This window comes from Etheostoma cragini, chromosome 3, assembly GCF_013103735.1.
Source record: "Etheostoma cragini isolate CJK2018 chromosome 3, CSU_Ecrag_1.0, whole genome shotgun sequence".
Lineage (NCBI taxonomy): Eukaryota > Metazoa > Chordata > Actinopteri > Perciformes > Percidae > Etheostoma > Etheostoma cragini.
In genome coordinates this window covers 22461080-22482670 of record NC_048409.1, presented here as the reverse complement: position 1 = coordinate 22482670, position 21591 = coordinate 22461080, and the positions used below count along the sequence as shown (strand labels likewise).

General features: G+C 41.4%; 4 protein-coding genes across 8 annotated transcripts; 1 reads left to right on the top strand and 3 right to left on the bottom strand.

Annotated features, from left to right (window-relative positions):
• Nucleotides 1–88: 88 nt before the first annotated feature.
• LOC117942597 (proteasome subunit alpha type-6-like) lies at nucleotides 89–3613 on the bottom strand. Its single transcript, XM_034868155.1, has 7 exons — nucleotides 3339–3613; nucleotides 2699–2793; nucleotides 2160–2241; nucleotides 1680–1835; nucleotides 1276–1454; nucleotides 1078–1172; nucleotides 89–652 (listed from the first exon to the last, which is right to left on the bottom strand). The coding sequence occupies exons 1-7, from the start codon at nucleotides 3412–3414 to the stop codon at nucleotides 595–597; spliced, it is 741 nt and encodes a 246-aa protein (XP_034724046.1). The 5' UTR covers nucleotides 3415–3613; the 3' UTR covers nucleotides 89–594.
• LOC117942586 (DNA ligase 1-like) lies at nucleotides 2440–14429 on the bottom strand. Of its 4 annotated transcripts, none has more exons than XM_034868140.1 (7): nucleotides 14171–14429; nucleotides 12563–12603; nucleotides 12397–12466; nucleotides 11938–12003; nucleotides 10668–11662; nucleotides 10032–10123; nucleotides 2440–2670 (listed from the first exon to the last, which is right to left on the bottom strand). In XM_034868140.1, the coding sequence occupies exons 1-6, from the start codon at nucleotides 14214–14216 to the stop codon at nucleotides 10055–10057; spliced, it is 1287 nt and encodes a 428-aa protein (XP_034724031.1). In that variant the 5' UTR covers nucleotides 14217–14429; the 3' UTR covers nucleotides 2440–2670; nucleotides 10032–10054. The 4 variants fall into 4 exon arrangements, with proteins under 4 accessions (XP_034724031.1, XP_034724032.1, XP_034724029.1 ...); XM_034868141.1 differs by having other exon boundaries at nucleotides 2440–2638; XM_034868138.1 differs by lacking the exon at nucleotides 2440–2670 and having other exon boundaries at nucleotides 8330–10123.
• LOC117942589 (inositol-tetrakisphosphate 1-kinase-like) lies at nucleotides 3797–8557 on the top strand. Its single transcript, XM_034868146.1, has 10 exons — nucleotides 3797–4039; nucleotides 4342–4366; nucleotides 5826–5948; nucleotides 6094–6211; nucleotides 6297–6398; nucleotides 6645–6685; nucleotides 6802–6967; nucleotides 7102–7169; nucleotides 7677–7839; nucleotides 7916–8557. Exons 1-10 carry the CDS (start codon nucleotides 3957–3959, stop codon nucleotides 8077–8079), a joined length of 1053 nt encoding a protein of 350 aa, XP_034724037.1. The 5' UTR covers nucleotides 3797–3956; the 3' UTR covers nucleotides 8080–8557.
• On the bottom strand, nucleotides 8330–21544 carry sars2 (seryl-tRNA synthetase 2, mitochondrial). 2 transcript variants are annotated; one of them, XM_034868132.1, is made up of 16 exons: nucleotides 21236–21544; nucleotides 19838–19933; nucleotides 19648–19677; nucleotides 19357–19497; nucleotides 19185–19239; nucleotides 19022–19085; nucleotides 18647–18752; nucleotides 18480–18527; nucleotides 17894–18002; nucleotides 17620–17665; nucleotides 17443–17530; nucleotides 17138–17250; nucleotides 16886–16979; nucleotides 16391–16483; nucleotides 16241–16306; nucleotides 14857–15372 (listed from the first exon to the last, which is right to left on the bottom strand). In XM_034868132.1, the coding sequence occupies exons 1-16, from the start codon at nucleotides 21509–21511 to the stop codon at nucleotides 15232–15234; spliced, it is 1566 nt and encodes a 521-aa protein (XP_034724023.1). In that variant the 5' UTR covers nucleotides 21512–21544; the 3' UTR covers nucleotides 14857–15231. The 2 variants fall into 2 exon arrangements, with proteins under 2 accessions (XP_034724024.1, XP_034724023.1); XM_034868133.1 differs by lacking the exons at nucleotides 14857–15372; nucleotides 16241–16306; nucleotides 16391–16483; nucleotides 16886–16979 and adding an exon at nucleotides 8330–10053 and having other exon boundaries at nucleotides 17098–17250; nucleotides 21236–21541.
• Between the last annotated feature and the right edge of the window lie 47 nt (nucleotides 21545–21591).

Sequence of the window (21591 nt, the reverse complement as noted above, 5' to 3'; positions counted from 1 at the left end):
ACATGAACTATCTATTCATTGTAGTGATGAAGGTTGATACACGTCCTTAACTATTTGATTTAAAGGAAAACAGGACCGTGTTTTTTTGTCTTTTCTAGTCTGTTTTATTTATGATAACAGTTGTTTGAAAGGGGTTAACAATGAAGGATGGCTGTTTTTATTGCAACTTTACAAGTGTGGAGATGACAACAAGGCTTATATAGTATTAAATATGTAAGTATGACAAATAATCTGTACACATCCAAACAAAACCAGCTAAGGTCATAAAAAATGACTTTAATATTTCATACAGACACATGTTGCAAAGTATGGATTTGGAATGTGTTGCTTGTGTTGTCCACTAACGATGGTTTCTTGTGTCACAATTTAAACATTGTGTTATTGGTGTATATTGATTTTTCCCTTTAAAAGCCCAATAGAAATGTCAAATCAAACCTTTCTCTTTAAAAACTTTCTGCTTCAGGTGTGCATGCTAAACCCTCCTGGACACACAAATGTGTTCGTTTTTTAGACAGCTGCTAACAGTATTGCTAAATTGGGCTAAATCAAGCACACTAACAATGAAATGCTATGATGAAGTTTGTGATGGCACCTTTACTCCCGTTCTGCTATGGCAACCAGATGGGCTTCTATCTCTTCCTCTGACAGCATCCTACAGGACGGAAACCAAAGGTGAGCAGGGAAGACAAATGAAATTTGGAAGAATAACCAGAGGAAGGAGGACTAAAATAAAGACTAAAACGTGGAAGCTTCACACACATCTTCAACCCGGCAGCACAGAAGATTAAACACCACAGTTTAAAGGTGGGCACCCAAGATCAGTGTCACCAATTCAGTATCCGACCACATGCCAAATATAGTCACAATCTCCCCTTCTGTTTCGGAGTTATGGAGTTAAATAATTGCCAGAAAAGCTTTTTGGCATTATGATGTTTCAGTATAGTTTACCTGTGAACCGTTTGGATATAAAATTCCATGACATTAAATATTATCATCGTAAATTCATCATATAACTATTAGAATAACAAAAGATTATCTAATCTTAAATACATTTAAACTAGGCCTGACTGAAGTTACCTGAATTTAGGTTTTTCCTTGGTGACCACGCCAATCTCCAGCTCACTGGCCTTGAAGTCCAAGGACAGGACAGAGGACAGACATGTTATAGCCAACTGGAAAGAAAGAAAGGCAAGTACGTGAAGTGGTTGGCTCAAACACATAGAAGCCTTTGTCAATGCTATTTCCTGTCACTCAGTTCACTAGGTTTCACTCTACCTGTACTGTCCTGTCGTGGGTCAGATCAGGCTTTTTCTTCAGTTTCTTCTCCAGGTAACTATTGGCCTCAGTTTGTTTTGCTCCAACTGCAGTGGCTCTGAAGCCACAGTAGTAGCCTGCGGGGTCACATTTATACAGGACAGGACCCTGCTGGGGGTCTATAGCCACCATGATCATACCTGCATAGAGCAGATGAGCGAGAGAAGGGGAGGAGGTTAGAAGGTGGGTGGAAGATGCCACCTATGTTATGTGAATAAACTGTATGTTTTGTCATTTTCAATGGCCCCTTGCAAGTTACTAAAACTTTAAAAAACAATACAGTGTGAGTTGTTGATGAAGAACAGTATTAACAAATTAAATTAATAAATTAAAACCAAGAGGCAGAAATCAAGAACGCCACTCACAGCAGCCAAGAGGCCTCATTTCGGCATTTTGTGTGTAGACCTGGGAGATATCGGCCAACCTGCGACACAACACATCTGCCATGATGTCATAACCAAACTTGTATTTCCATTCGCCTGCTTCCACTCGTGCCCGGTGAACCTGCGAGCGACTGTCCGCTGCACGAGAAAGAATAGGGGGGACAGTGTTGCTTTTTAACATTATTAAATGAAGAAGATTTTCCAGACATAAATTGAATTACAGTAAACAAACTAGAATGTCACCAAGACCAATTACACAGTCTACGGTCCATAAATAGTATATTACACTATTTTCTACCAGTTATTTATTGTCCGTATGTACAGAAACTGAAAAAGCCAGGATTTCTCATGGGAAATAAAACCAAAGTCATCTTTATCCTTTTCACATTTGTTCATTATCATTGTATCAAAGTATCACAGTTGCTTAAACAATGATGTGTTGTGTATATGCTGAATACATACCGCCGTTCCCAGTCATCACACATCCAATGCGAGGGGTTAGTTTGAACATGTTGGTCACAGTGGAAGAGTCCAGCAGTTTGTCCTGCAGCCGGGGAAAGGACAGAGAGTCACATCCAATTCACAAAATGGTACTGGGCTGACACATATCAATGTATCACTGTGCATGTGAAAATATCAACAAAGACGTCATGATCCGATATGACTCCAACAGGCTCATTTATCCCTGATTATGACAATTAGATATTGAAATTCACACGGACGGACAAAATTTCAACTTTTATTTTGTCCTGCCAAAATAAAAGTCGCTGGCTTGGTAATGTGAGAACTGGCATTTTCATGGCAGTATTTTGTTTATATATTTGATTGTCAAGTCAGCAAAAAGCTGCATCAATCCTTTGAGGCTTCACTGAAACTTAAGCGCTTGAACTCAGATCATCAGACACGTGTGTGTGTGTGTGTGTGTGTGTGTGTGTGTGTGTGTGTGTGTGTGTGTGTGTGTGTGTGTGTGTGTGTGAGTGTGTGATATCTTGATATCTTACAGGTATTTTCTTTTGTGTGAGCACCACAACGCTGTCTGTCCCCCGGATCCCCACCGACGTCAGTCCACTGTGAGATACGGCTTTGAAGGCATACTCTGTATAACAGCACATGTAAAATACAGACAGTACTAAATAACAAATTAAAGAATAAAAGGGTTTTAATATTAACAGTGCAGGATTGAAGAAAAAAGCACATGACTACAAGATATAGGCCAATAGATACGAAGATCGGCAACATTTAGGGAACAAAGTAGCCTGGCCTGGCAATTTCTCGGCTACACTACTACGGCTAATGAACTAACTTAATGAAGTTAAGTTGAACGTATGAAATCATATTCAAAATTAAGATTTTACTTTAAAAAGGCGGAATGTAGCCTATTAAAAAATTAGGCCACTTGCCAGAAGTTTAAGCTACATTAAAGAAAACTTGAATAGGCTACAAATTTGAATGCTACTGTACTCCACCAGACAGCTGCTTGCTAGCTAATGTTACACGATAATGTTATTGCAGTGGGCTTTATTGTTAGTTGTTGTTTTTATATTATTGTAATAAAGCTATGTGCCAGGTGGTAATGGTATTCGACTTTTCTTTTGCAGTAGCATGTCCATGCACTAAAACATAGAAGAAAAAGTCTCTTACCGACTTGGTAGAGACGGCCCTCGGGTGAAAATATGGTGATGTGTCTGTCGAAACCTGCATTTGAACCGCGAGACATTTTTCTCTCTCCTCGTGACCTCAGATGAACTTCTCCGCACTAAATGTATCTTTATATCGTCCTAAATAATTGACAAGTCTTTTTTTAGACGGTCAGTTAATAGTAAGGATCATGACTAAGCTGCAACCGAACGATAAGCAGAATAATGGAGAGCTCTCCCTGAGAGGTTTTTACTTTCTCTTTCAGTTATAGTTTAGTAAGGTGGGGGTCATGTAGCAGCTCCATGAACACCGGCCTCACTCACTGTTATTGGATGGCAGCAATAAGGAAGTCAAGTGAAATGTCCCAGTCTCTCTCTCTCTCTCTCTCTCTCTCTCTCTCTCTCTCTCTCTCTCTCTCTCTCTCTCTCTCTCTCTCTCTCTCTCTCTCTTTTCACCTGTGGACTGAAGTGTCTGAAGAAGCGCTTCTTAAAAGACACTAGGACTGTGCAAGAAGTTATATGGGAAGGGCTGAATGGAGAAGAGCGAGTCAGTCGCCGTCCCACCCTCAGTGTCTGTCTCGGCTGTCATTTGGCTGCTGGCGGCCCCCGGACACACAGCCAAATGTCGGGCCGCAGGGTTGGCTTTTGTCTCAGCGACAAGAAACGCAGGCGGATGAACCTGGGCGCTTTTGCAGACTTCTGTGCGTAAGTTAAAGACGGACTTTTGAATTCATTTAGAACTGGTGGTCTATCTGCTTAATGTGAATGGGCCCCTTAGGTTAGTGGGGCCCCTTAATAGATAGCCAAGGGTTAGGGGTTAGCAAAATGAGGATTGTATTGTATTTAAATACAATAGCCTACAGAAAAAAAACTCATCCAGTGTAGGCTACACAGTTGTGCACTTCATTCAATAGCAATCCAAATTGCTACCCAAGAAGCCTAATTAGTTGTCCACCCTGTTTGAAATCAAAGATTACAATATAAACATTTTAGTATGTTTCCTGCAGGGGCCACGGAGTGGAAGTGGTGGAGGTAAGTGTTTTTATTCGCATTGGCCCTACATTAAATTAACCTTAAAGGTTTGCTGTAAAGGGATGAATAAAAGATAAGTGTGAAAAGTGAGGAGGATTTGCTATTTTGTTAACCCTGCTTGTTTGTCTCTCAGATAGACATGGCAAATAATGTCAGCTAGAATGGCGTCTAATCCAATACAACACTATCTCTAGCAAACAAGGAGTGAGGGATGATTCTTATCTGATAGGCAGGTCCTTCCAGTTTACTGCATGATCCATGAAATAGCCTGGTATAGACACATAACAACTTACTTCCTAGAAAATATTTAACTAGGGAACTTTGTCTAACTTTGTATAGATGCCATAACACTGACACACATGCACCTTATCTTAATCTAGAGGTTAAGCAGTTAAATATTACAGTAATAGTAGTAGCAGACAAACACATAAACACACACACACACGCACACATGCACACATGCACACATGTCATGTACAGATGTATACAATACTATATATACTTTAGTAGGCCTAATCCATGTCACAGCCACCTGCCGCCCCCTCCTAAAATCTGCTTGTGGCAAAACCATGAACAACGGCTGCCTGATTGTTACTTATCAGACATTTCACTGTATGGGAATAACTGCACATGAGCATAAGTGATACTTCTACATACACACAATAATGATTTCACCCTTTTCCCACATTCTATGTCATAAGAAGCAGGCACAAATAGTAAACTCAATGTAATTAATGAAATATCAAACGTAAAAAGCCTCTATCAGTCACAAAATACTGTCCACAATTGATTTGAATTAAAGAAGGGTCTGTGTAGCAGGACACAAGCAACATTATTATCTTACAAACCACATTTTTTGCTCAACGTGACATAATATAGGGCAGTGGCTTTCAAACATTTTTAGGTAACACTTCTTTTTATGGTTAAAAAAAACTTAACTGAAATAAGAAACACTTCACACACCTCATACTTTATGCTAAAATTGTTTATGACATCAGCATGTACTTTATGTCATGAAACACAGTACACCTAAAGCTTCAAGAAAAAAACTGTGACTCATTGAGCACAGGTATTACTAATTAGATGAATTATGCTGTTGTCTTTTTTGTAATGCCAGTGAGCGGCCCTGTTGGGGAACAGAGCTATCATCAGTGATAGTAGTTTCTCCTGGTTTTCCTGCTATAGTCTGTAATAGTAGAGGTCAATGGAAGCAGACTAGAGACAAAAGTCAGGTGTGTTGTGTTTAAAGTTGGTTTACTATTTTAACATTTTTACATTAATAATTGATGATTTCTACATCAGTGACCCAATTAATTTTTTTGGGATATATATTTATATAGTATTACATGCTTGATTTACACAAATTCCCAAACTTGATCCAAAGATAAGCCATATGAAAAGTATTGTGGTACTGAGACAGTTCCACTACATACGATTGAAAGGTGTTTCCCTCTGTAAGATTGACCTCACTCAGCCCCTGGTGCCACAGGGACCCTTCAACGTCATAGTTCAAAAGCTGTCTGATGTCATCGTAGAGGCTGAGCACGACAGCCAATCGCAGCAGCTTCTTATTAACTTCCAGGTAAAAGAACCACTTTTTTGTATCTGTCCGGTTGAGGCTCTTTTGTGAGGAACATTGATTGTGTATGCAGTTGTATTATTGTTAATTCCTTACGTCATACATGCTGGAAGTGAGAAGACTTCTCCGTCTGTCTTTTACATTACAGAGCTATGTGTCGGCTCATCCCAGTACAGTTCTTCTGGACCCCCTGCCTGCCATGACCCAGCTACTAGACCGCTTCGCCTCTTATCGGATCATGAGCAAGCTGCACAAGTTACTCCGAGGTGAACTGCAGATTTTAAGTGTATATTGTGTAGTTTACTGCTGCTTGAGGATATTGACACATGACTTTCCTATTCTGTCCAACAGAGTGCTGCATCTGCACTCCTCCTTACCTAGAGATCCACAGTGCCAGTGACCTGTCATCCATTCAACAGGCTGTGGCGACCCAGGGCCTAAGCTTTCCTCTCAGTCAGTTCACTCTCTGTCTATCTCTAGCCTTTCACGTCCTTATTTAATTCTTATATATATAAAGAATGTTTGAATTAGCTGTAAAGTAACCACATCTCAGCCTCTCTATGTCTGGCGTGGGGTGTTAACCCCCAACCAAAAAAAGCTTCTCACACTGCTGAATGTACTTATCCTTCTTTCCTTTTTGCTTCCTCATGAAGTATGAAAGAACCCCAAACACTTCCTCTTTTTCTCTGTTGACCCCAGTTTGTAAAACCAGAGTGGCACATGGCTCACTTTCCCATGAGGTGAGTTAGTTTGCCTGAACATCATACTCATGCAGTCATGTTTGTTTTGTTCATTCGCTGTTGTTTATTTGCTCTCTGTTTATTTACAGTCTGTGCAATATCTGTGTGTATTGCAGATGTCTCTGATCTTCAGTGCAGGGAGTCTGGCTGATATCCATCCTCCCTGTGTGCTCCAGAGCTTCGTCAACCATGGAGCTGTTCTGCACAAGGTGTTTGTGGTAGGAGACAGACACTTCTGTGTAGAGAGGCCTTCAATCAAGAACTTTCCCTCCGGTCCCTGTGGTCAGCCTGCACCAGACCTACAAATATATAAGATATTTCCGTTCCTTTCCTTTCCTTTCCTTTCTTGTCCTTGTTTTTCTTTGCTCTATTTCTTCCCTGTATCCATTCCAATTGTGATTCTTCTCTGCCTCCAGAAAGGAAGACCATCTTCTTCAACAGCCATCAGGTGTCCAAGCCAGAGTCAAGCTCAGATCTCACAGCAGTATGTAATAATACTGTTTTAACAAAGTTTATGTCAAAGGTTCTGTACTCAACATTCAGAACATTAATATAGAAGAAAGCAACTGTTTGTTGTGTAAATATATAGGGGAGTAATGGCATTCTGAGCAGAGAATGAAGTCACACTTCCTCTGTGTGTGTTGTTATCCGAGCTTCTTTGTTCGTTGGTCTTTAGTTGTTCTGGTTATCTGGTCCGGGCGCACGTGCATCTGAGTGCCTTGTGCGTCGGTATCAGAAGCCACGGCTGTGACACCACGTCGGTATTTCGAGAATAGCCTTTTTAACTTCTCCCCCATTCTTTCACTTTGATGCACAGGGCTAAGTTATGTGCAAAACTGCTTGAATAGAGAGGCATCATTCAAGGTGCACTTACTTGTAAATAGTTTCATGAAGTTGTCTAAATTTACAAGTAAACCCACCCTCCATTTCACTTGACCTGAGTGGGCTGAAATCCACCCTAAATATTTTCTATTTCCTCCTGATCTCTAAGCTGGAGGAGCAAATGCCGTGCCTGCCTCCTCCCAACTCTGAGGCCTTGGCCGCCCTAGTCAGAGAGCTCAGAGTTCAGCTTGGCATGGCCCTGTTCGGCGTGGACGTCATCATCAACATACACACACACACCCTCACAGTCATCGACATCAACATCTTCCCAGGTACTGCAGCTGTACAAACACACATACTGACACAAACACACCTGCCGAGGTTCTGATCCACACTTCTCTCTATTAGGCTACGAGGGAGTGCCCCAGTTTTTCTCATCCCTGCTCAGCCACATCAAGTCAGTGTTGGACAAACAGGCCTCTGCTGCCCCGCAGGCGACAGGCTGTCCTGAATTGAGACAGACTGCAGGAAGTCCATCTGCTGCAACAACTGGCCTTCAAAAGTCACCTTAAGAGAACATCACGAATTGTTGTTTGATCAGCTTCCCGGGACAAATTAAGTCATTGGCTTTTTCATTTTTTTGTTGTGACCAAACTCAGTTTGGAAACACTTTGTTTCTATCATAATACGTTATTTATATGTAATCTGTGACATGACTTGATCTTAAACTGTATTCCCTTTAAATCAGAAAAATCATTTTGGGTTGTTTAAATAATTCTGCTCTATTTACCAATCGACAAGCCAAACAGACGACACATAATGGTTTAATACACTTTCTGTTTATTGATTGACAGGTAGCATAGAAGAAGTTACAGCAGGCACAAAATACAGCACTCTGATTGGCCAGTAATATTACAAATGAAGTTTCCTAATGTTTGAAATGTCATCTATGCCCTTATGTCCCCCCCCCCCCCCCCCCACAGACATTTCCTACATCTTTCTTGCTGGTTTGTAAGATACAGTTTGTGGAAACAATTTTGCACTAAAAAAGAAAAGGAAAACTACAGTACATTCATGTTTTGATTTTTATCAAGTGAACAAACATCTCATCTTTGGAATAGACAGTTATGAGCTCATCTGCGTTGACTGAACTTGTGTGTTATTATCACCACGTGTTTACACAAATTGACCAACCGGCTAACTTGCCAGTGTTCAATCACATAAATGTATTGTAAATCTTGGCTGTGTAGAAAAAGAGAGATGTATTCTACTATATGAGTACTCTATGATGCACTTTGATAACATAATAAAATACATGAAATCATTCATTATTTGGCTAATTATTGCATTCACATGTGCTCTAGTCTATATTGTGTTATTGCAGTAAGTGGGCCTTCAATGGTAACCCTGTTTATCCTGCGGCGTGTGCATTTCTACCCAATGTCCTCTAGGGGGCGCTGCTGCTTCATACAGTATTTCCACTGACCTTGGCTTACAGACCATGATATCACATATTTACACAAATTAGATGACAGCTATGACAACTGTGACGGAACACTACTGAGCATTTATCAATGTTATTGTCATTGTTGCTGTTACCAAAAGACAACAAAATGGCTTTAGTGACTCCCTCTTCCCTCAACTCCTCCGTGGCTTGTTAAGAGTGCAAAGCTGGCCGAGAACCTGAAGTGACACTTTCAGACCTTCTAAGCTCTAAGTACATCGCATCCTGTGGTCACACACTAACCCCGCGCAATACAAACTTAACATCTGACACAAGTGTCAGAACTTAAACACTGTGTTCTGTCTGTGTCACCCAGGTTCATCACAAACAGTCGGGGTTTTAACAGTGCGACAGCCAAATGAAACACAATTCTTATTTCTACTTTATCATCAAAGAAACAAAGAGGAAACCATGACTTACTCCTGTCTAGAAATATCAGTAATACATATTAGTAACAGTCAGAAGGGCAAGAAGAGCTTACACATATCAGTTATTGCACAAAATATATTTTGAAATACACACATTACTGTTTATTATTAGTAGGGAATCTGTTTTTCCCACACGCCATAGAGGATGATACCTTCATAGAAAAGAAGTGCTGCTTGCCAGTATTCATTATTTCAAAGATGATGGTTGGCAATCTGCAGTCACAAACAACATTCAAATAAAAGTGCAGAATTTTTTGCATCCATGCCGTTTTACAACTGGAGTGAAATCACCTGTCTACCTTACAAACAGCATTTACAGGTACAGAGACAGGGACACAAGTGGAGATGGACAAACATATCTTTTTGATTTTCAGGAAAATGTGTCTCTTTTTCCTTAACATTGAGATACAATTTCGAGGCCATCTTAAAGCAGAAAGGAATCAACAGTAAGTATAGTTTCTACTGATGTCCATTTACAGATTAGCATCTGAAGACATTTCTCTGAGTGCTGTGGGGATTTGAAGGCTCTAAAATGGTGTGTGAGCTGAATGTGTGACTTTGACTGCAACAATAGATTTTGTCAGTCTGCTATGTGTGTGTGTGTGTGTGTGTGTCTTATCCTCTGCGGAGCTCCCTCAGTTCTGCAGCAACTTTGCGCAACTCTGCTTCAATCTCCAGCAGCTCCTTTGGACAGAACAAATGAGAATATAGGACACATTATTCAATAATCCAATCCAATACACATGGTAATGCTTTGGATGACACATTTGGAAAATGTGAAAATATTGCGTACATATACGGGGTAGCTGCTGGTAGGTATGTGAGGGCCATAGAAATAAATTGCCTGTAAATACTTTTTCAAACTACCTGTTACATAATGAATATGTACTGAAAGGGGAAAAACTATAATAACAATAGAAATCTTTACAATGGTAAATATTATGAAGAGCATCCAAGATCTGTAAAGCATTATATTCTGGGTATAAGGATGGTAACTTCGTTGTTTAATACCCATGGTTGCAGTGTTCATATTTTGCTAGTGAGCCTGGGCTAATCAATCTGTGGATGTCCATTTTGGAGCAATACATATTATTATTATTATTATTATTATTATTATTATTATTATTCAGCTTTAGAGGACTTCAACTTTAATTATTGGCCACCAATCATGTATTCGACCTACTGTCAACATTTTGACAGCTTTAAGGCATGTTATTTTTCGACATACCTCCCCTTCATCTTCTTCAGCGTTACCCTCATCATCATCTTCCTCCTCCTGGCCCTCCTCATCCTCTCTGACATATTCATCCTCATCTTCCTTGTCCCCATCGTCCTCATCCGCATTCTTGTACCTCTCCCGCTCAAACTGCCGCGTGGCTTCATCGCTCGCTTTCTCCATCACTCTCTTCTGCTGCGGCTCCTTCACCTCTCCCGCCGCCACCTCCTTCATCTTCACTTCATTCTCTGCTTTCACATCGGGCCCCTTATCCTCTTCGCCCTCCTTCTTCTCGCTCTTCTCCTCTGCTGTTCTCTTGTCCACGCTGTCCTCTTTCTTGCCATCCTGCGTCTCCTGCTCCTCCTCCTGCACCCGTTTCATCTTCCTGACGAGTTCGTCCAGCTCCTCCTGCTTCTCCTTCCTCTCCCTCTCCTGCTCCGGCTTGCTCTTGCTTTCCTTTCTTTCTTTGAGCAGCTCCTTCAGCTCCTTCTCCACCTTCTCCCTCTCCCCCATCAGCTCCACCTCGTTCTTCCTCCTCTCCTCAATTCTCTGCTTCTCCAAGTCCTCTGCGGTTTTACCCTTCTTCTCTTTGTCCTCCCATTCCTTCTTTTTCTCCACCTCTTCCTTCTGCTCTTCCCCAGAGCCTTTCTGGATCTCCTTCTCTTTCACCGCCTCATAGCGTTTCTTCTTCAGCTCTTTCAGCAGTTCTTTGAGCTCTTCATCGTTCCGCTCCTCCTTCCCTTTCTTGGTGATCTCTTCAGCTAGCAGCTCCTCAAGCTCCTTGGCTCGCTCGTCTTCACTGTCCCTCCCTCTGTCTTCGATCCGGGGCTCCTCCATCAACTTCTCCTTGGTGTCATCTGCCTCTGCCTTGTCTTCTTTCTTTTCCTCGGTCTCTTTCGGGACGCTGGTCAGGTCTCTCTCCTCCTTTGTCTCCTCATCCCCCTGCTCAAAGTCGCCCTCATCATCAGCCAGGTTGTACTCATCCTGCTCCTTGTCGTCTTCTCGCTCTGCAACAGTCAGACAGCAATAGTAAATGCCATGTAAACTTCAAACAATTGTGCTTGTGTATTATAACACCATGGTGTTAAAATGCACAAGCACAATTGTGTTATTGAAGGGGGAGACATCCCTTCTCTCACACAGGGACTTTTATAAAAATCCTTGTCTTTTGTGTTCATTTGATTCAAAAGAAAATAAATGAAACACCAAATCAGTCTATGTTTTGTTGTAGCGAATACTGACTTAAAAACAACAAGGTGTGCCAATGTGAATTTGTGCGTACCATCACCAGCCAGCCTCTGCAGCTCCCTGAGCAGGCCCTGGTGTCTTTGAACTTCATCAAGTTCCTCTGCAAAAATAATGACACACACGCAATAATACATTTGTGCAGCAAGTACAAAATCCCAACAGATTATCTAAAAATGTGACTCTGTTTTACCCAACAACAGACCCATCACATATGAGATTGGTTGTACATTTCAGCATATGAGGCAAAAGGCAAAAACACCTTGTAATAGATAAATTACCGTACTTCACTATTTTCATGTAAAAATTGAAAGTTTACCAATAAAAGGTCTGTAACCTGTCAGAAAATGCCCATCACAATTCACCTCCAAATGTCTTGATTTGTTCTGAGTAAAGTCCAAAACCCACCTACTATCAAATCTACATCTAATTGAATAGTTCACTAGCCTACATACTGCTATTTCTGTATTGATGAACAGATACTTAGAGATGTCACCTGCTAGTTGTGGGTCACACTCATGTTGAGACCCGTCTTCGTTCAGTGTCTCCTGAATTATACATTCAACCTAAAAGAACAAAACAAAAAAACAGACACAATTACTGATCGAGCCATTGAAATAATGCTGAATGGTGGGGAAATTAAAAAAGGACTTGTTTCTGACCTTTGCATCATTAAGGGGTGAGGTAACTGGCCGGCTTCCCACTGAGGCACAAAACAAGGAAGGAGATACAGAGAGAGTAGGGAGAAAGATGGAGAATAGGAACAAAATGTAATATATGCAACATTTCTACAATATCAAAAGCTGTGCCAAACTGTGTTAGAGCGCACCACAGGTGAACTACTTTGTTTAGTTAGCAATGGTTTGTCCTGCACGGGCGTGGGTGGAGCTGTTCCCTCATTACAGTAAGCACAGTTACCTTGGCAAAGCAACACAGCAAAGAAGCTTAACCCCCTTTCTCTCTCCAGGATGTAGACACTCTCAAAGGCTTTAGCACGCACACAGCTAGTTTCCCACCAGGGCTAAATCAGTCACCAATCTCCGCCTGCCAGCAGATCATTAAAGGCACATACTGTTAGCTGTGGCATCAGTACCTTTTCCTTAGGGAGAGACATTGAATCTAACAAGGACCAACAATTCAGCCTGCTTTTCATTTATTGTTATGTATTGGGAAATCTGGCTGAGGTACAAGATGCGATGCTGTTCAATTACTGCGTCCTCATTTCGTCAGAATTCTAAATGTCAACCCATGTTATTTTGGTCAGTTTAGAATTTTCTTTTTTTTTTCAGTTTTCTGTCAACACCCTCAAACCAAATTCAGTACATCTAACTTAAATAAAACTATCACATTCACAAAAAAAGACTGTAATCTAAAACAACAGTACAAACTCATGTGCAGTAGGGGGTGAGATATGCGCAATAATTAGTTTATAATTAGATTACTCCTCATGTTGGTATTTAGGTAGGCAACAGCAAGATTGCTGTGGTAATGTGTAAAATTGTAAAATGTTGATAGGTCTAGCGGTTGTATTAAGTTAGAGTGGGGTCTGACCATTATACTATTGTCTTCACACACTGTGACACCTAAACTACTTTAACCCAAACAGTAGGCCTAGGCTGTCTGCAGGTTATCGCCGGTGTCCTGCAATACACAGCTCGTAACACCACCGTGTGTCTCGGTGAGAGACAGACGTCCTTTTCATTCTGACACTATCTTAGCTTACAATTATTGTAACTAATTAACACGTTTTCACCGCAGATGGCGCATGCCACGGTGCATAACGTGCAAATGTGCGCTTTTCCGCTCACCTGTGCAGAGCTGTAATTTGCATTTAAGTTGTTCAATAGGAATGTTTGGGGGGGGGGGGGGGGGGGGTCAGTAACACTAAAATATTTGTTTAAAAAACGTCCAACCCAACCAGTGACAGCATCCACAGTCCCGCAGACAGAGTCGAAAAGGTAGGCGCAAAACAAATGATGTAACAATGCTTTTGTTTAGCCTATTAAGTCTAAACCCTTGAGGCTTTCGCCATTATAGTTAGGACGCCTCGATCATGGCTGCTCCATAAAGTATTCTTTAAGGCTCTAGTTTCATCTCTTTGTCGGTATCCCATATTATAGCCTATATACCGGTAAGAATAACAAGGGCTACCGTTACAGTATAGGCAGTGTGTTCTCGCCGCAGCAGCCTGCAGAGCTAACATACACACAGTTTCTACCCTCGTCTCATACACACACTGCAGCTGTGTAATGGATGTGGTAAACCCTTACCTCCGACGGCAGCCCACAGAAAAACTGCGGTTATCAGAATTCCCATAGGATCCGAAAAGTGAGGTTCCTGCAGGAGATAACCTTGAAATAACGGGCTGAATCTTCTTCACACACCCGCAGAGCGAGGTGGAGCCGCGGAGCTGTGTGCGCGCGCGCGTTTGTGTGTTGTCAGGTGACGACTTTAGACCAGATCAGAGCCCAAACCTTAAGATACCAGAGATGTCAGTTGTTCTTCCTGTACTTACGGTAAACAAAACGTGTCACCTGTGTATCTCTGGCATGTTAATTATTACCAAGCTAGCCCGTTAAGAAGGCTTGAGGGATGCATACCTGGAGAAATTAAACACGTTAAACTTCTCTGCGGTTCCACTCTATTCATAACACACTAAATATGCCCTGTGAGAATATTATTTTAAAAGCTCTATTGTATTTGTAAGGCCCATGCAAAGATCATCACCTCCCCATGATTGCTGCTGGTTTATTACTTTAGCACATTAATTATTTATACATTGTAACAGCTGGTAGTAACACCCCTGTATGATTATGTCACATCTCGGAGCAGTTTTTATCTGTGATCCATCTGCAGGCACCCCTTCAAGGTCACAATGTCATTCAATAGGTTTAATTAGAAAAAATATTGGAAATTAGAAAAACCCATTCAGTAAGCAATTTATGAGACAGAAATTAAAGACGTATCTTTATTGGTTATTCCTTATTATGGTCGTCAACACACATCCATGTTAGCATTCACAATTTCATGGCCTTCAACAAATAAAGACAAATATATTTACAGTGACAAGAACTGATGGTAAGTTCTGATCCATTGCCTTAAAGGTCCCATGGCATGAAAATGTGACTTTGAGGTTTTCCAACATTAACATGTTCCCCCAACCTGCCTATGGGCCCCCAGTCGCTAGAAATGGTGAGCGGTGTAAACCAAACCCTAGGCATCCTGCTCTGCCTTTGAGAAAATGAAAGCTTAGATGGGCCGATCTGGAAGCTTTCTTCTTATGAGGTCATAAGCGGCAAGGTTACCTCCCCTTTCTCTGCTTGTATTTGTTTCATCTGGTCTTGGGACCAGGCCTGGGAGGTCGACTGGGCTGGTTGGGTCCAATGTATTTCAGTGGAGTGTACTTTGGCTTCTCAATCACTTCTAGGCCCAAATAAGGCTGCAGTGCACGGGGGACACGCACTGTTCCATCCTTGGGAGATGGAGAAAAAGGACGGAGACAAAGGAAACAGAAACAAACATAGCATAATTAATAACACAGGGATGTGAAGTCCAGTGGATTTAAAATATCTTCAAATAAATATGTTGAAAAACATTTTGAAGTAGCTGGGTTTACACCAATCGGGTTGCAGTTAGTCCCTCAGAAAAGTAAGCCTTATAAAAATTGTCCTAGTATTTGACATGTGGATGAAGTTAGTTAAAATCCATTTTTATAGAGGACGTAAAATGCTTAAATAAAAAGAAAACAAAAAAAACAAAGTCAAATATGATTTTTTTTTTTTTAAACTGAATTGTTTTCATAGTGACATGCATTTCCAATACTAAATCAAAAAATCTAATCACAACCAAGAAAAATTGAAGAGGTGTACTGCATTTCATTGTTGTTCAGGACAAAAACAAAACATTTATGCTCCTTGCACTATTGTTAAGGAAAAAAAAAAAATGTTGGAATTAGTGGGTACAGACTATCAAAATGACCAATGCCTCTTTAAGGAATTCCCCTGTAATTGAGTGAACTAAGCCTACTAAATGTAATATTTGTTGGACAATTTCTCTCCCTCAATAAAATGTAAACTGTTTTACAATTTACATAAAGCTGTTTTGACTAACAACAATCACCAGGGGGAGCTACTTCAAAATAGGTGCATGCAAATGAATACACATTTAGCCCAGTGGAAAGGGAACAAGGTCATGTTTTGTTGGACTCGCAGACACGTGTTTTTGTAGTTTCTTCAACCTATTTTTTGTCATTCTCTAGGACAATTATTTACTGCATTAAAGGTTTTCCAGTGTTTTGGCAACCCTCATGTGTGAAGTGTGCCCTCATGGTGGTGTCTTACTTTGGTCTGGTGAGTCTCCAGGATAGCAATGATGGTTCGGGGGATGGCACATGCTGTAGCATTTACCTAGAGAAAAATAAAAAAATAAAATTTCATGGAGATGGTTTACTGCTGTGAACTAAACCTGCAGGACTGTACAGCAGTGCTTACTGTGTGGGCGTACTGCAGGCTGCCATCCTCTCTCTCATACAGAATGTTGAGGCGTCTGCTTTGGTAGTCTGTACAGTTGGACCCACTGGAAATCTGATATGTATGGGGAGAGAGAGAGGTATGGGAAAAAAGGAAATCAAAATCAGCAGCTAAATAAAGCTAAGTACTAAATACTAGCTTTGCTGTTTTCGTTTTTTATTAAACAGAAGTTATTGACTTTCAACCTTTCAAAGAAGTACTGTTTTCTCAAGTGCTTGGGCGGCATTTTGTAGCTAAATAGAGTCCAATTGTTCCTCGGATGTTTGGGCACCTCACAGACTTTTGACTGACAAAGGAAGGGAGTCACTAAGGACTGAAGACATGTTTGTCGGTCTATTATCACAAATGAACATAATTACAATTTATTTAATAGTCACAGTCAGCAGATAACTCAAATCCAGTAATTTCCTACACATCTGAATTGAAATGTCAAAATATTATAAGTAGGTAACTGACCTCTCCATAGCTGTCCCTCCCAGGCATCCATGCTTCAATGTCATATTTTCTGTGTGCTGGAGGACCCAGTTCCTGTGTCGGCATGTCCAGCACTCTGAGTGAAAACGCATATAGAGACAACTTGGAAATACAAATAGAGCCATAACTCACACAAAAACTCTACATATACTATGTCAAATTTATTGAATGTATGAAACAACAGGTTTGTGTGTGTGTCTGTGTGTGTGTGTGTGTGTGTGTGTGTGTGTTAACCTGTAGTGTAGTTCCAGTGCAGAGAACATCTCTTTCTGCAAAGAGACAAACTCCTCCAGCAGCTGAGAGCTCTCTTGTCCTGTCTCATCTGCTGTTACTCCAAACATCTCTATCTGGACCGACGGACGGACACACAACACAGTGCATTTCAAAGCTCGTCATCAGAATAAAGTAGGCACTTGTTTATAACATTAATACAAAATTTGCAATCACTTATTAACAGCCAACATAAAGTTAGCAATACAGAGTTTTGTATACATATTCCTCCAAGCAACTCCTGTGTCTCTAATATATGTCCTTGTAACCTTGTTAAAGTGATGTACTCTGTAGAGCCCCCATGTCTCTCTGCCCGTGTCCGTCTCTGCTCTGTAGCAGGTGCTGCTGCATACCGTCCTGCAGCAGGAGACGATAGATCATGTCAGCTAGAATTACTCCGATATAACACTTTCTGTAGCAAACAAGTAGTGGGGGGTACTTCTCACCTGACAGGCATGTCCTTCCAGTTCACTGCATGATCCATGAAATAGCCTGGAGAAGAGAGGAACACATAACTACACTAAAAAAGTGTGTGTGTGTGTGTGTGTGTGTGTGTGTGTGTGTGTGTGAAACACCAGTAACTTAGCACCTTTAGCGTTCACTGGTACTGAAAAACAAGCATGTTTGTCAGTTATTGTTCGAAGAATTTAAAAACCTCATTGTGATAGCAACACTTTAAGGCATGAGTTTATCCGTACAGTGAAGAAGAATGAAGTTTACCTGCCACCCCAACCTCTCCAGTCCCGGCCAGATTGAGGTCTGGGAAACGGCCCTGGTCCAGTGAATAGACCTGAGAACTATGAGCGTTGGGCTGCATTCCACAACCCTCCTGGAGGTGGATGAAACGGAATGATAAAAAAAAATTAAAGAGGAGATGTCAGCGAGAGTGGGAGATTGTGTGGCCTGAAAGATGCTTTGGTCTTCAAATATATCCGCTTATCCGGGGTTGGGTTGAATGGGGCAGCAGTTCCAGCAGGGGACCCCTAACTTTCCTTTCCCAACTCACATTGACCAACTCTGAGTGGGAGATCCGAGGCATTCCCAGGCCATGGTGGAGATATAATCCCTCCACCTTGTCCTGGGTCTTCCCTGAGGCCTCTTCCCAGCTGGATGTGCCTGGAACACCTCCCTAGGGAAGTGCCCGGGGGGGGGGGGGGGGGGGGGGGGGGGGGGGGGGGGGGGGGGGGGGGGGGGGGGGGGGGGAACCAAATGCCCAAACCACCTCAGCTGGCTCCTTTTGACGCACATTTTATTTATGTCCATGTAAACCTTTTTTTTTTTTAAAGATATTAGTTCTGCTACTCACAAACACTGCCCCCTTCAGCATGTCAGGTACAACCATAGGAATGAAGCCCTGCAGGATTCAAAAAGAAAACTCTAGTTTGGCAATCCTATATATTGACAGTAGAATACAAATAATAATACAGTTTGCAAACTTTAGACAGTATCTAATATTTCAAAACACATGCTTACCCGTCGCTGCAGTGTGTCAAGGGCAAAGTTTTGAAGTGCAGTCTGAAGTCTTGCCCCCGCTCCCCTTAGATAGTAGGACCTGTGGCCTGAGACATGAGCTAGATGTCTGCACAATAGGAACAGAGGAACAAAGTACAATGACCCCCCCGTTCATGTCAATGAACGCAATATTAAATAAATTATTATGGTATTACCATATTCATACAAAATTATATTTTGCTCTTCAGACTTTTCGTATCTTTGCTTTAAACCTGCCATCTCTTCTTCCGTTTTCTTTGAATCATATGAACAAAAGGTTCGGTGCAAACACAAAACAGCATGGGGAATATATCAAGTGGGCAAGTACTTCAAACTAAAGGTCAGAGTCCTCCTCACCGCTGCCTGATGAGACCCAACTCCTCCCCCAGCTCTACATGGCCTCTGGGCTTGAAGTCAAACTCTACAGCAGACAGAGAGCAGATTATGATATTGGTATTTTAAAACACACAAGGGTAAAGCACTTAAGATTATTATTGCTCTGACACATCCGATCATTTACCTGCCTTCTGTCCGACCATTTCCACCACTCTTGCCTGGCTCTCGTCTCCAACTGGCTGAAAAAGAGAAGATTAACTTAAGGAAGCTTCAAACTACACTCACTTTAAAAAAGAACTCACTGGTTGCAGTAAATCTGTCCCCAGATCCACAGGACAAAGTGTGTGTGTCCTCACCACATCAGGGTGTGTGGCGTTGGGCAGTCTGAGGGCTCGTCCATAGTGCTCCTGATCCAGCTCAGTCTCTTTGGAGTAAAGTTGATGCAGTCTGTTGCGGATCTCTCTGCCCTTCTGCAGAGTCTGGGTGTACTCTGGAAGCTGGTGATAAACAACAACACAACAAGGACTCAGAACTGGTCCCAGATGGGATTTACCACTGAAGAGTGCACTGAAAGCAGAGTAATAATGCCAAGATTGACTGAGGCAATAAAGTATTACAGGGTTTAAATTCGGAAGCGCCAAACTTACATTGCCAAGGGTTTTCTTGTCTTTCTTGGCCTGTGAAGACAAGACGATTCATGTCACAATTATGGATGCAGCTTAATACTCAAAGTAGTGGATATGAAATCACACCCGTGAGCTCTATATATTCAAAACAATCAACATAAACACCAGAAAAGTGCTGATCGTGACCAGTGTTGTAATAACCGTCACTGACCACTAGTGCTTTGACTGTGTCGCTGATGTGTTTCTTCTGCTCCTCCAGCCCCGAGATTTCAGTCTTCACTGCCTGAAGCTCCTGCCACACACATACCTAGTTGACACGGACACAAACACACGCACACAAGCACAATTGAAAATCCAGTTTAAAAAATGAAAAATCTAGTTTTTCAATCTACTTGTAGCCTATACGGAGTATGTAAGAATATTGAGAGATACTGACAACCTGAGTTAAATTTGTTGCGTGTTGACAGTGGACCAACACAGTTTTAGTCTGATTGTAAATACTCTATTTGCTTGTTGCAAAATTTTTTATTAAGCAACATTTGTATGTGTACTTTAAGAGACTTAAAACCCAATTTTAAATGTATTGTACATCATTTCCATGTCACTCAGTGTTGTGAATCTGTTAAAACTCCAAAGCCTTATCTGACCTCGTATTATACATTGTTTTACTTTTCCCTCTCTGATAATGTATCTGCGTCAACCAACCTCAAATTAACCTTTCTATCCTTTTGGTGGCCCTTTATTATCTATTTACGCTCAGGTCATAGAAATGACTGGAGCAATTGTCATGATATGTATATATTCTTGTGTGTCTCATTAAACCTTCAAAACATTGTGAAACTAATCCCTGCTTTGAGTCACTTTGTTCTCAGAGTGCTCATATTGGCTTTCAGAGTGCACAGAGGTGAAGATAGTATATGTCAGTATATGAACCACATGATAATTATCATCGGGATGTGCCATCCATCCTTACTGGTATTCCTGCAAAGAATTACATTTTACTATTGACTCACCAATAGCACATTATGCTGTAGTAAGAGCAACATTGGCTAGTTTTGCAACACTACCATGTTGCACTCTGATTCAGTATATTGAACTGTTGCTTACTGCTGAGATGCAAGAACTGTGTGAAAAGCGTAGAATTTAGATTAAAGTTCCCTGTGTCTGAAAAATGTGAAGGTCGATGTTCATGTTTAGATGTACAGATTCAAATTCAAAGGTGCTTTATTGGCATAAAAGTTTCAATAATGTTGCTAAAATTTGTCAATTGACAAATACTGTCAATTTGGACAGTACACAATAAGTAATAGGAACATTAACACAAAGTTAAGATTGATTTATATGAATTATAAAAGCCTACTCTGTGTGTGTGTGTGTGTGTGTGTGTGTGTGTCATTCACTGTCCCTCAGTTTTTTGACATGTTGATACATTTTGGGCAGCAAGGTCATTCAGCTCTTTGAACTTGTTAAAATAAATATACGTTACAGCGTGCTTTTGCTTATAAGCAGCCGGCAGTTAACCCCAGATACGTGGGTTCGACAGACAATAAAGTTACCACGGCTTTAATGTTACAAACAGGACGGCATTTGCAGCTCAATAAACACTTACAATATTCCTGACATCGTCCCCTCGCAGATCCCCCTTCCTGTTCTCTACATTTGCTATGACTTTCTCGGTCTCCTCACACACTGCTCTCATATCGAGCTCGGGCTTGTCGCTATAACCTTCACGAACATGCTCGTACAAACTGCTCCGTGCTCCATGTGAAAAGCGGTTCGGGATGAACACACTTGTCCTCTGCCTTGAACATTGTCTTGCTACCGGCTTTAACACAGTCAGAACAGTGCCTCCAACTCTTGCGACCATGCCGACGCAGGTCGCCATGTTTGTCTGGTGGTTAATGTTGCATTCACGGTTATGGGAGTAATTGTAACTAAACTCTGTTTGTGCTCTCGCTCAGCCTT